The sequence below is a fragment of the Juglans microcarpa x Juglans regia genome, chromosome 4S, assembly GCF_004785595.1.
Source record: "Juglans microcarpa x Juglans regia isolate MS1-56 chromosome 4S, Jm3101_v1.0, whole genome shotgun sequence".
Lineage (NCBI taxonomy): Eukaryota > Viridiplantae > Streptophyta > Magnoliopsida > Fagales > Juglandaceae > Juglans > Juglans microcarpa x Juglans regia.
In genome coordinates, this window is record NC_054601.1 from 4,635,950 (window position 1) to 4,648,907 (window position 12,958).

The 12,958-nt window shown below is 35.8% G+C and overlaps 2 protein-coding genes across 2 annotated transcripts; one reads left to right on the forward strand and one right to left on the reverse strand.

The window, feature by feature from the left end:
• Positions 1–1,576: 1,576 nt before the first annotated feature.
• On the reverse strand, positions 1,577–6,607 carry LOC121263092 (14-3-3 protein 7). Its single transcript, XM_041165883.1, has 7 exons — positions 6,332–6,607; positions 5,172–5,478; positions 3,118–3,205; positions 2,883–2,992; positions 2,651–2,799; positions 2,020–2,054; positions 1,577–1,837 (listed from the first exon to the last, which is right to left on the reverse strand). The coding sequence occupies exons 1-7, from the start codon at positions 6,396–6,398 to the stop codon at positions 1,832–1,834; spliced, it is 762 nt and encodes a 253-aa protein (XP_041021817.1). The 5' UTR covers positions 6,399–6,607; the 3' UTR covers positions 1,577–1,831.
• A 1,933-nt stretch (positions 6,608–8,540) lies between these two features.
• On the forward strand, positions 8,541–12,866 carry LOC121263110 (melanoma-associated antigen 2). Its single transcript, XM_041165903.1, has 8 exons — positions 8,541–8,781; positions 9,385–9,433; positions 9,528–9,774; positions 10,724–10,876; positions 11,226–11,331; positions 11,443–11,554; positions 12,329–12,402; positions 12,528–12,866. Exons 2-7 carry the CDS (start codon positions 9,386–9,388, stop codon positions 12,365–12,367), a joined length of 705 nt encoding a protein of 234 aa, XP_041021837.1. The 5' UTR covers positions 8,541–8,781; position 9,385; the 3' UTR covers positions 12,368–12,402; positions 12,528–12,866.
• The last annotated feature ends 92 nt before the right edge of the window (positions 12,867–12,958 follow it).

The window sequence follows — 12,958 nt, forward strand, 5'->3', positions numbered from 1 at the left end:
CTTTTATAATCTCTTTGTGAGTATAGCGCTTAACACACATACCTATATACTCCCGTGCATGATTACCTCTTCTTTCGGCTGCAAGGGCTGAGATCTAAAAGAGTTGATTTCTTGATAGCTTTGTTCTGAGGCATATATGAATTCAGTTCCAAGGGTCTTGGAGTTCTTCTTAGTCCAGATTAGTGGCCTCATACTTCTCTGGGCTCCCCATACCTTCCGCACATTTGTTCTAAGTTTTTGAAAAATGCTAGGGAGCCTGTTTTGGGTTCCGTTTATTTTGCCCGATTGCCTTTTTTATTTTTATTTTAATTTTTTTTGACGTAGTGATTAAGAAAAATGTTTTTTTTGCACATCATTTTTTTAACACTTTTAAATATTTTAAAAAAATTCACAATATTATTAAACAATATTTTCTTAATCACTAAGAAAAAAAACTAAAATAAAAAAAAAAAAAAAACAATCGGAAAAATCAACCGGGAGCCCAAAACGGACTCCCTAGCATTTCCCTTAATTTTATTATCGTTTTCGGCTTTATTCAAATCTCTGTGATTTAGTTGTGTTTTGCCTCTCCTCTCAGTTTCAGCGTACCATATGCTTTGTTCATAGGGGTATGTACCATACGCTGGACTGCAATCAAAGGTCTCGGGCGGTTGATTTTCTTTACCCAAATAGGTTTTGCTTTCTTATCCAGGTAGAACTAGAAGGGTCTTCAGTGGAACTTGCATATTAAAAAGGAAATTTGGATTCATTAGAGTTCAGAAAAGAGAGGTAGACACAAAATGAACTCCATAACATTTATTAATCATTTAGGATTTGTTTAGATAAGGAAACGATCTCATTTTATCATTATAATTTTCTCAAATTTTTACACAAAATATAATAAATAATTCAACTTTTTCAAATCCAAAAATAATAATAATATTCTAATAATATTTTATTTAACTCATTTAAAACCATCTCATTTCATTTCATTTTTCATTTCATTATCCAAACGAGCACCAATGTTGCTGAAAAATTCACTCACAATTATAAATACCGTGAAGCCTACTTAATATGACTATCTTTTCTCCTATTTTAAGCTCTAGAGTTTGGGTATGACTATGAACCACAAGATTCCAGGATCTGAATCCTTCAAAAGGTACAATGCACAAAAAGTTATGTTAACAACAATTAACTATTCAATAAAACAAATTTTAATTTCGTACTAGTTTATCGCTAAACAATGTTCGGAAGTAACATAGAAAATTATATTAAATTAAATACATTAGATTTTGGAATTCATAAATTTAACTCTATTTGGATTCAGAGTTGATCTCAACTCATCTCATCTAATCTAATCATTATAATTTTTTCCAATTACCACACAAAATATAATAAGCAATTCAATTTTTTTTAAAATCTCAAAATAATAATAATATTAAAAAATAATATTCTAACAATATTTTATTAAACTTTCAACTTTCATCTCAATTCATCTCATCTCAACTCACTATCCAAATCTCACCTAAAGTAACAGAGATAATCCATTTCAAAGAACATATGGTAATACCATTTGGTCAACATACCAAGCATCCAATTAGCAAAGAAGAGCAATTGCAGCTTGCGAATGAGGTTTCATAACGGACAACGATGATAAGGTAAATCATGCAGTGAGGAAACCCCCATCACAACAATAAATGTAACAGATAACAGTAATCGTTAAGATAAAAGATCACAATACAAATCCAGTCACAAATCCCGGTCCTACTACTAGTAAGAAAATAAGTCCTGCACACAACCTACCATTCATTCCTCCACGTACCCCGGCTCAAAGAATCACTCTTGTGCCTGATTAACTCTGCAAAGTCGATGTTTGCGAGTTATTGAACCAAATACAAAATTTAATCTAAAAAATTAACTACGAAGAGCTAATAGACATGTTAGACTTGCCAAAATTCAAATTTAACCAAAAGGTCAATTTTTATTTTTATTTTTATTATTTTTTTTTCAAACTGCATATGGTAGAATGAAATATCTCACCTCGGTTTGAATTTCATCAGCTTTAGATTGCTCACCTACAAGTTTGCCAAATCAAAATAGAAGGAATCAGAAACTAGTGAATGTGAAAGCCACACAAAGGCCATGACCCAAGGAAATATATTGCCTTTTATAAGTAAAAACCTGCTCACACCACACAACTCAAAATGACTCTTTTTATTTATTTATTTCTTGCACCCAAACTAAACTTGTCCCAGATTCCATCAGGCAGCAACTTAGTGGGCACTTCCAAAAGACAAAATTCTTGCGAATTAATCTATATATATAGACATGCACAGCCAAGTACACGGGATGAATACAAAACAAACACCCATCTAGGATTTATGACTGCTAATAGCATATACTATGCTAAGTGTAGGAAAAGTTCATTTTCAATGAACTTATTATTTGTCCTAGAACCAAACCTTTTTTACAAGTAAAACTTTTCTTAATATCAATAGGAGTACACTGGATGATACAAGACATATTTTATCCTCAAACCAAACCTTCATATCCTCAACAAAAAATATGAATAAAAGAATAAAAAAAAAATTGAAATTATACATAGGTTAACACTAGGCTCAAAATTCCCAGGCATGCACGTGCATGCAGAGAGAGAGAGAGAGAGAGTTACCTCCCTCCTCTGGCAGATCTGAGGTCCATAACGTGAGATTGTCCCTAAGGAGCTGCATAATAAGGGTACTGTCCTTGTAGGATTCTTCATTCAGACTGTCAAGTTCAGCAATAGCCTCATCAAAAGCTTGCTTGGCAAGGTGGCAGGCCCTGCACAATCCAGACACCGTTAAACAAGCTCAAAAGAGGCACTACTACTATAGAGAGAGAGAGAGAGAGAGATGCATGTCAACCTCTCAGGAGAGTTCAAAATCTCGTAGTAAAAGACAGAAAAGTTCAGGGCCAGGCCAAGTCTGATTGGATGAGTTGGAGGCAAATCAGAAGCAGCAGTACTAGTTGCAGCCTACAGAGTAAGAGGGAACCCAGATATATCGGAGTATAACTATAAAAGGAAACATGAAAGGTGGGAAATCTGAAAAAAATGAGAGGCAGAAAGGAGCTTCGGCAGAGAAGCCAAATTAAACACACCTCATACGCCTTCAGTGACTTATCTGCTGCTTCCTTACGATCATCACCTGCTTTAAACTCAGCTAGATAGCGGTAGTAATCACCTTTCCTGCAACAGGGCGACAAGGATCACAATGCAAATGTATTCTCCCAGTCTTGTATACAAATACACAAGTTCTATATTCAAACCAAACTGCATAACCCCATAATCTATGGACTGAAAATGCAAAATCAAGACATAAGCATTTTCAAAACCTATATGTTGCATTAGAGGGTTGGCGAATATTTTGGGATGTGGGGTTTCTTTGTTGCCGTTGAAGTACCTTGGTCTCCCGTTGGGGGCTTCTTTCAAAGCTAAGACAATTTGGGAGGGGGTGTTGGAAAATTTTGAGCGTAGATTGGCCGGGTGGAAAAGGTTGTATCTTTCTAAAGGGGGGCGAATCACACTTAATAAGAGTACCTTATACAATCTTCCCACATATTACTTATCTTTATTTCCCCTCCCCGCTAGTATTGCTTCTAGAATAGAGAAGCTTCAATGTGATTTTTTGTGGAGTGGGTTAGGAGAGGACTTTAAATTTCATTTAGTAGGGTGGGAAAATGTATGTTCTCCTTTGAGAGACGGTGGATTGGGGGTCCAAAATGTGAGGGCGTTCAATAAGGTATTATTAGGAAAAATGGTTGTGGCGTTATAATCATGAGAGGTGAGCTTTATGGAAAGGGGTGGTTGATATGAAGTATGGAAGTGAAAGAAGGGGGGGGGGGGGGGGGGGGGGGTTTGGCGTTCTAAAGAGGGTAGGGGGACATATGGAGTGGGGCTATGGAAGTATATACGAAAAGGTTGGTGCTCTTTTGCTAGTAATATTCGGTTGCGTTTGGGGGATGGTAGTGGGATAAGCTTTTGGCAAAATGAGTGGTTGGGAGACATGGCCTTGAAGGATGCTTATCCCATGATTTTCAGAATTGCACGGGAAAAAGAAGCTATGGTGGCTGACTTGCGGGTAATTAATCAAGGTTCACCGAAGTAGAACATTAATCTTACTCGGGATGCACATGATTGGGAAGTGACTGAGCTGGTGGGATTTTTGAACATGCTGTACAACATTTCTACTGCTGCCAATATGGAAGATATGATGGAATGACGCCCCTCTAGGAAAGGGAAATTTTCGGTATGCTCTTTTTATGATTCTATTACTATGCACCAAAGGCACAATTTCCCTTGGAATAACATATGGAGGACTAAAGCACCTACAAAGGCTGCATTTTTTGTGTGGACGGCGGCTCTAGGGAAGATTATGACCATTGATAATCTTAGAAGATGTGGCCTTATTATTATGGACTGGTGCTGTTTGTGAAGAAAAAGTGGGGAAACAGTGGACCATCTACTTCCACATTGTGAGTTTGCTCGAGATATCTGGACTTATTTTCTCAGTAGAATGGGTATAGCATGGGTGATGCCGGGTAGGGTGGTCGAAATGTTAGCAAGCTGGAAAGGGATCATAGGGACACCACAGATTGCAGCAGTGTGGAAGATGGTCCCTATATGTGGTCTCTGGTGTATTTGGAATGAACGTAATGAGAGACTTTTTGAGGATCATGAATGCTCCTTAGAAGAGTTTAGAAGTTTTTTCTAGAAGACTTTGTTTGTGTGGGCCATTGCTCTTGATTTGAATGGTCTTAGCTTTCATGATTTCCTTGTAACTGCTTCTAATTCTTAACTAGGTGTATTCACATGTATACTTCTAGTGTAACTAGGCTATGCCTATCTTTATATCAATAAAATAACATATTACTTAAAAAAATAAAAAATAAAAAACCTATATGTTGTATTACTTCAGATGGTAAGATTTGATATCGATAGTCTTGCTGGTATAGACACATATGCAGGTAAACGTTCACCTTGATAATTGCCATGGGCCAAGAATCAAACTGCATTAATTCAAGTAAATGGTTCGACCCTATGAAATGGTTAAACCTCCAGATAAAACTGCTACTAGGGTCATATTCAAGAGTTCATTAGTTCAAAGTACCTCACAACCTAAAATCTAGTAAAAGATCAGTAAAAGAATCCTCACATCTTGTGGTAAAAAACAGCCGATTCCCCTGTTGAGGAAGATGGAAGGAGGTGGTCGTCAATGACTGATAATATGTCATTGCAGATCTTTGCGAGCTCATCTTCAACCCTCTGCCTGTACTCCTTTATCCTCTTTGCATTCTGTTCATTCCCTTTGCCCTCCTCCTTCTGTTCAATGGAAGACAATATCCGCCACGAAGCCCTTCTTGCCCCAATAACATTCTTATAACCAACAGACACCAGGTTTCTCTCTTCCACTGTCAATTCCACGTCCAATTTAGCAACTTTCTTCATTGCTTCAACCATCTCTGCAACAAGAAAATACAACAATATACGTCAACTCTAAATAAAATTAAATTAACAGAAAAAACTAGCACAAGTATGATACAGCTCGCTATAGTGAATCAGTGATCATGGGAGGCAAATATAAACCTATGAAGGTCCCATATAACATAAAGATCCAACTTCTTTTCATATATGTGATCAGTGAAAAAATAAAATATAACAGTAGCACGAACAAACCCTACGCTTGCGCCACAAATGACACCAGACATCAAATTACCTAGCGGAAAGATTTATAAAACCACTCAAACAAGTTTCTAAGGCGGTGACATAGGATGAAGACTCACTTTACAATATGCGTCTTTAAAACATCTGCATCAATTCATGTCATATGCTAAGGAAACCACAGGTCCACACCTCATCATCAGGGCTTCTTTTAGTTCTGGGTAACTAAAAGGGATGGAACAACACTGATAATATATGAGTTTCCTTGAGCTTTTTTTTCCATAAACAGTTGTGTTAGTATTCTCCCAACCTATTATTCCATTATAAGCGGAAATGAAATTAACACGCGCACTACGATGATCCTCTACCTTGAAATAAACTACGATGAAGTATGGTACGAATTGTTTTCATCTTAGCACCCAACTGCCTCCTTACTCTCAAATTTGCTAATAGAATTCATCGGATTTCGACAAATAAGTTAGTTTTAGTTTAAGCTTGGTACGATGGTCAAAAATCCAGCAGGGAAACACTTGGCGAAAGACTATCAGTACTAATTACGTGATCAAACAACACCAATCGAGCAAAACCATAATCAAAATACCAAAATCCTTAAATCAACAGGGAAAAAAAAGGCAGAGAGAACAAAAAGGCTACCATCGTATCTCTCAGCCTGCTCCGCAAGTCTTGCCAAGTAAACCTGTTGCTCTCTCTCCTTCTCCATCGCCTCTCTGTCTCTCTCTCTCTCGCAAGTCTATTTTGCTCTTGCCAACCGCTTGCTGATATGCAGTCCTAGGGGATCAGACCGTTGGATGCGGATGATTGGAGGAGCCGGGGGTGTAAGATCGATGGTCGAAACTGGGTTTGGATTATGCGAACTCCGTTGGATCCTGGGAAGGCGGGATCCGGGCCGTTGGATGAGAATTATAGGTGTGATTGAAATGAAAAGAAGGGAGGGGAGTTGATGTTGACTGGGAAGAGCACTGACGGCTGGAGATTGATAAGAAGGAGCAGGGGTGATGTCGATACGTGGGCTCCACTCGCGCCTCAGCAGAGACCATTTTGTAAGCTTTCTTCTAGGAACGAACATTGCCGGTTTTTCTTTGTGTGCACCGTTGTACAATCCCAACCACATCATGTGTAATAATTCCGCACAAGGCAGGAAATGGGCAATTGTCATGGGCCACACCACTGCTCTTAAGTTCTGTATAGACTTCCAATTTACATATTTTTGACTTAGTTTTGTTAAATATAAATAAGTTTACGTATTAATCTGTATATTAATATTATTATTTTTATATTTTAAATTTAAATTAATATTATTTTTAATAAAATTTAATTTCTGACCAATTATATTGAATAGATATACATATTAATACGTATAATCACTTATCATTAAATTTTTCTTTTTGACTTTTGTTTTTCATCAATCAATACAATCATTATCCATGGAATAAAAGTTCTTTTATATTTGTCTCCAAATTATCCAAAGGGTTAATTTTTAATATGATTAATTATTATTTGATCCTTAAAATCTATTTATTAGTCTTTATTTTTATTGATCTAAAAATTGAAATATAGAAAGTTCTTTTTTATTTATCCTTAATAATTTCGTTCCTATAAAATTAGATCTTTTATGTAGACAAAATAAATATCGACATTCATTTTTTTTTCTACCCTTTATTTATAGTTGACAATTGATATAACTACAAAAAAACTCATAAATTGGCATGATTTTATATGATACGTTAGATTTTTTTATAATAAAAATAATTTTATAATCTAACGTATCACATCAAGTAATATTAATTTATAAATTTAATTTTGTACAATCTTTTTATGATTAAAATATTTCTTTTTATAATCATGCCTTCTTTGAAAGTTAAAACTGTGATCAAGTTATGAATTCAACCCTAATATTCGTTTAATGTGTTTTACTTATATTTAGTTATAGAATAAATAAACATATTGTATTATATAAATAAACAACCAATATCAATTAAAAGAGTAATGGTACAGTAGGCTCCTAATCGATCTGATAACTCCTAGTTGGAGGAAAGATTTCAATGACATAACACAGACTTTCGACTATACCCTACCCTCGGTATGCTCCACCAAAATCCATTTATAGGCTGCTTAGGAACCCACCTTTGAATTATTATTCTTTTTTAAAATTACAGTTTTAGAAAAGGTAAATCTCATGCATTCTTTCGATAAAAAGCATAATTTATTATTAAAAAATTATTATTTTTTATGTAAATTTTAGATTATTATTATTTTTAAATGCTCAAGACCTGCACACCTAAAATTAGAAATATCATTTCTTCAATTAAAATAAATTATTTAATTCTTTTAACTAATATTTTTTTAAATTAACATCCAAGTCCGTATGAAAAGTGCCAAAGGCGGATGCAGCAACTACAAAAGTCACCGATTGATGTTTTATTTATTTTTATTATTTTTTTTACTTAATTGTTAAGAAAATATTTTTAAATAAGTTTATAAAATTTAAAAAAATGTTTAAAAGTATAACAAAAAATGTTAGTGGAGTCTCTCAAACTTACTGTTCAAACTTATCGACTGATTATTTTAAGTTTTTAATTAATTTATTTTTTACTAATAATTAAGAAAGTGATTGAAATTGTATATTTTTTTTTCATTAAAATGTTGAAAAAAAAAAATTTTAAATACACAAGCAGGCACTCAGCGGTAACTGCTGGCCGGGCCCGCTAGCAGTACCCTAAAAAAATATATATAGAAAAAAATGATGAAAAAATAAAAAGGCTATTTAGCCTTATCGGATCACTCTCGGGTGTAGCACGACTCAAGGCCCAAAATGCGAACCATTTATTAGCTGGGCCTAGTTCAGCTCTCAGAGGGAAAAAAAACATTGGATTTTCCCGCCATTTTGTGACTAGGGCTTCGAAGTTCGAAGTCTCCAGTTGATCTCCAGTCCTTCATCCTCAATCAATTCTATAATCAATCCAAACGGATAATTAGGGTTTTATTTCCTCAGGCATCAAAGTTCGGGAGAGACGCACTCTGTAGCCAGCCCGTGCTGCCAACTGCGTCGACTGTTGCTGACGCCTACGTTTATCCACGACCAGGTAAACCGGTTTCTAATAATTGATTTATGCTTTGTTTGTTAATAACGGAGGAGTATGTAGAGGTCCCCCTAACCCAATTGCATAACGAACATTGGTGCTGTCTGAACAGGACTGAGGTTTGAGGTTTGAGACCTACCTCGAATTGCTCCGTGGCATGATTATATTTGGTGGTGGACATGCTTTATCACTCATTTAGCTTGATCAGATAGGTATGTTTCACATTATGCGTGTACAAAAAACTAGACAAAGTTGAAACCAAGCATGGATGTCATGGTATTTGATGTAGAAATCCACAATAGGAAGGCCTTTTCAAATGGTGTATTTTTCTCGACATGCATGCACCGGAGATGACCTATCTTCTTGCTTAGTTCTGATGTAACTCTTTCCCTCATGTCTTGGCCTCTCTTCATGATCTTTTCTATTTACTTTTGTTTGATGGGTGCTCTGACTTTTTGATTTTCAAGACCCTCTCTCTGGAGAGGGAGGGAGGGAGGGAGACTGAGAAAGAAGGACAGGGAGAAGAAAAAGAATCATCTCCTCGTTTTACCGGTCTGATGTATATTTACCGCTATTTTATTTTGTATGATAATGCTTTTGCTGCAGGATGGCGAGTGCTACAGAAGATCTTTCTCAGTTTGATCTTTCAAAAGAGGTGTAGTTTTGTGTTTCACTTCCACTTGATGAGTCTCATGCAGTTGGTTTAGAAAATATATTTGCTCTGATGCGCAGACAATATTCTTCCCCAGGAAAAAGACAAGCTTGTTGCAGAAGTAATCCGTTATGTCCTTTTCAAAACCCACCAAAATTCAGGGTGCCCAATTAAGAGGGATGAGCTTACTCAACTGGTTACTAAAAACTATCGTCAGCGTGCTCTTCCATCTCTGGTGATTAATGAGGCTAAAGAAAAGATTTCAAGCATTTTTGGATATGAGATGAGGGAATTACAAAGATCCCGTCCTTCATCAACAAATCAAGGGCGTGCTTCCCAGCCAAGTGAGGAACTATTACCTTAGATTTTTATCACATGGCATGTTAATATGTTTCTCTCATGAACACGTAACTTGTAAGTGGATTGGACTTGTGACCAAATGTAGGATTATCTAATCACATTTGGTGGAGAAATTTGAATTTGAATTCAATCACGGTTTTTACAAAATTTAAGAAACTGAACTGATTTGATTCCTCTTACTGTGGAGTATCGAATACGATGATTGAAGCATATTTTCTGGAGAGAAGGTTTGGGTTTTGGGTCCACAATTATGTTTTTGGGTTAGAAATGGAAAAATTGGGATAAATTCTGTTTGGGATAAAGAACTCGTGTGTGACAGTCGCTTCAGCATGACACGGCGTATAAGAATATAATCAAATCAACAAACAATTATACATATGTGGATGTGCATGTCTATATAGAGGCGGATTATCTTATCATGATTTGTTTGGTTGCTTATTTCATCAATTTGTGCCTGGTTGATGATTCATTGGACTCTTGACTTCTATTTCTTATTCATCAATGAGTTTCAAGAACTGATACCTTTGTCTACCCTGTTGCAGGCGTTTTCCATCAGTGGCTTTAATTATCTTTTCATTTCCATGCTTTCCAACTGCCCTGATTTACCATTATGATAACCACCAAGATAACCTTTGCCTGTAATTTAATTACACCTATCAGCTGAGGTTATAAATTTATAGTGGAAAAAAATATTCTTATGGTACATTAAAAGCCTGTTTACGTTCAAACTTCTCTTGTTTGTCCTTTTGATTAATTCTAAATAACTTGTTGACATGTTTCATACTGAAGAATAAAAAGCTTGCAGTATCTTGAGCTGTTCCCCACCATCTGAGATGGTGTGCAGTGCTGATACATCTATTCCCTTGCTTGTTCTTTTCTTTTTCAGTTCTGCTTTTTGGGCTCTAATACAGTAACATAATTCTGATGCTCCAGGTGTTGCAGACTCAAAATCCTATGTCCTCATAAGTCAGCTACCTGCCGATGTTTATAGAAAATACGTTGAGGATGTAAATATGACACATCTGACTGGTTTCAATTTCGTCATACTTAGTATTGTACATCTAGCTGGTGGCAAAATCCCGGAAGGTATATTTAATTTTAAAATTATTCTGAAAAGGTAAACTCTAGAAATACAGGCTGAGATGGTGAGAGAATATTTCTGTTCGAAACAGCCTATATTGGAGGCAAATTCATGGTTAGAATTTGTATCAAGACCCGGGCTATCTGCTTTGTGGGCTCTATGGCTTTTTTGTGATTCTAGTGGGTTTTCTACCAAAATGGGACTTATCAGATTGTTATCATCACCTCGTGAGGTTGTTGGCAGCTTTTGATTCTCACTTAAAAATAAAGAGGGTAAAAGTTCCATTATATGTTGCTCTTCTTCTTGGGCTTTCGTAACATAATAGAGCTTACATTTGTGGTGCAAGTGTTGCAGATAGTCTTTGGCATCATTTAAAGCGGATGGGATTGTCTGATAGTGATGAAATGCATCCCGTTCTTGGAAACGTTAAGCAGGCATTGGAGGCACTTGTCCAGCAAAGGTTAGAATATTTGGATAGGGGGGATTTTTTTAGTCTGTGTTTAACTTGTCATTGATAATACTCTTAAATGACGTAGACAGTTGCATTTATCCCCCTTGCTTTTGTTAGCAGATATTTGCAGAAGGAAAAAGTTAGTGGTCCTGAAGCTAATACTTTTTATGAGCTCGCTGAGAGAGCTTTAGATGAACCGGTTAATGAGAGGCTTAAAGAATACATATCACAGGTACTGATTAGCAGTTAAGTGTGTTTCATTACGTAAGTGTATGTTATAGAATCAGTTTTAATTTGAAATGATTGAAATCTGTCTCTAACAAGTTACAGGAGAATTTAACAATTGTTGATGAATGTATGAATGTACTTGATAGATTTTCATCAATAAAATCTTATTTACTGATAAAAAAAAATGAATGTACTTGCTACTGGATCTCTTCCACCTTATTGATATATTCCATTGTCTTCTATTTTGCGTGACAAGCTTTTTAGTGCCCATGTTTATCTGGTCAGAAGTATTGATATGTAGAATATCTCCTTTTGGACTCATTTGATAGTGGCCTATTGCTGCATATTTGCAATATGCGTTATTCTAGGTTGTAGCAGATATGGTACAAGGGGGACTTTGAATAGCTTCGTGGAGAGGGTATAAAAAGACGTGTGAATTTTATGATATTTTAGAAACTTTTGGCGGGATTGTAACATTGTTAATGATAAAAAAAAACCATGGAATATGTAGGCAATGGCGTTTTACAGTGGTATAATCCTACTTGTTTGAGTCCAGGTACATGTGTTGATCCTGTGATAGTTATCCTATAGTTTACGGTGATAAATTATTTCTACTTGGTTCCAGTCAAGGAACACGTTTGTGAAGCTGGTACATGACAAATAGTTTATTCCTTTGTGATACTCCTTTCGGGGGAGAGGGTATAAAACACGTTTGGGATGTGTTTTATACTCGTGTGTCCCTAAGGCAAGGCTTTCTGAAGGTGTTCTATGTCAACAGATTGTGAAGAAAGATGTTGCCTCTGTGGATGTTGACTAGTGTTCTACAATTCTCTCTCAGCCTACAGAGTTGAGGTATAATTTGATCGTGTTTTTTGTTTTTTCCTATAAATAAAGGGAAAAAAAAATCCAAATAGCTTTTTGCCTCCATCTTTATTCAAGAAAGCATGATGCTCATGAAATGTCATTTTGCATTGCAGACCGCAGGATTTTGGGGATTTAGGATTTTGTGAATGAATTGATTGATGAATGGTGATATGATGGAGAACCTGCTTATTAGCATACTACCGAGGGAGGTTAACTAACAGTTGGAAGGATCTATCCGGCGTGGCCAATTCTCAGCCGACCAGGATCTATTTTTCTGTTTTAAGATGCCATCTATCTAATTTAAGGGGTCTATGTTTATTATATGCAAATCTAGGCTTTAAATGGAATCTTCTCCATTTCAACTTTAAATGGATAGTATACATGTAGACGTATTAGTTGACAACTAAAATTATCAACATATTCCTGTAAATGCACATAAAACATTACTATCATGGCGAATCTGATCTTAAGACTACGATATGATGCAGTCAAATCTTAATTGTATGAGACTTGTCTTGTACAAATCATTTATGAGAAGTCAAAT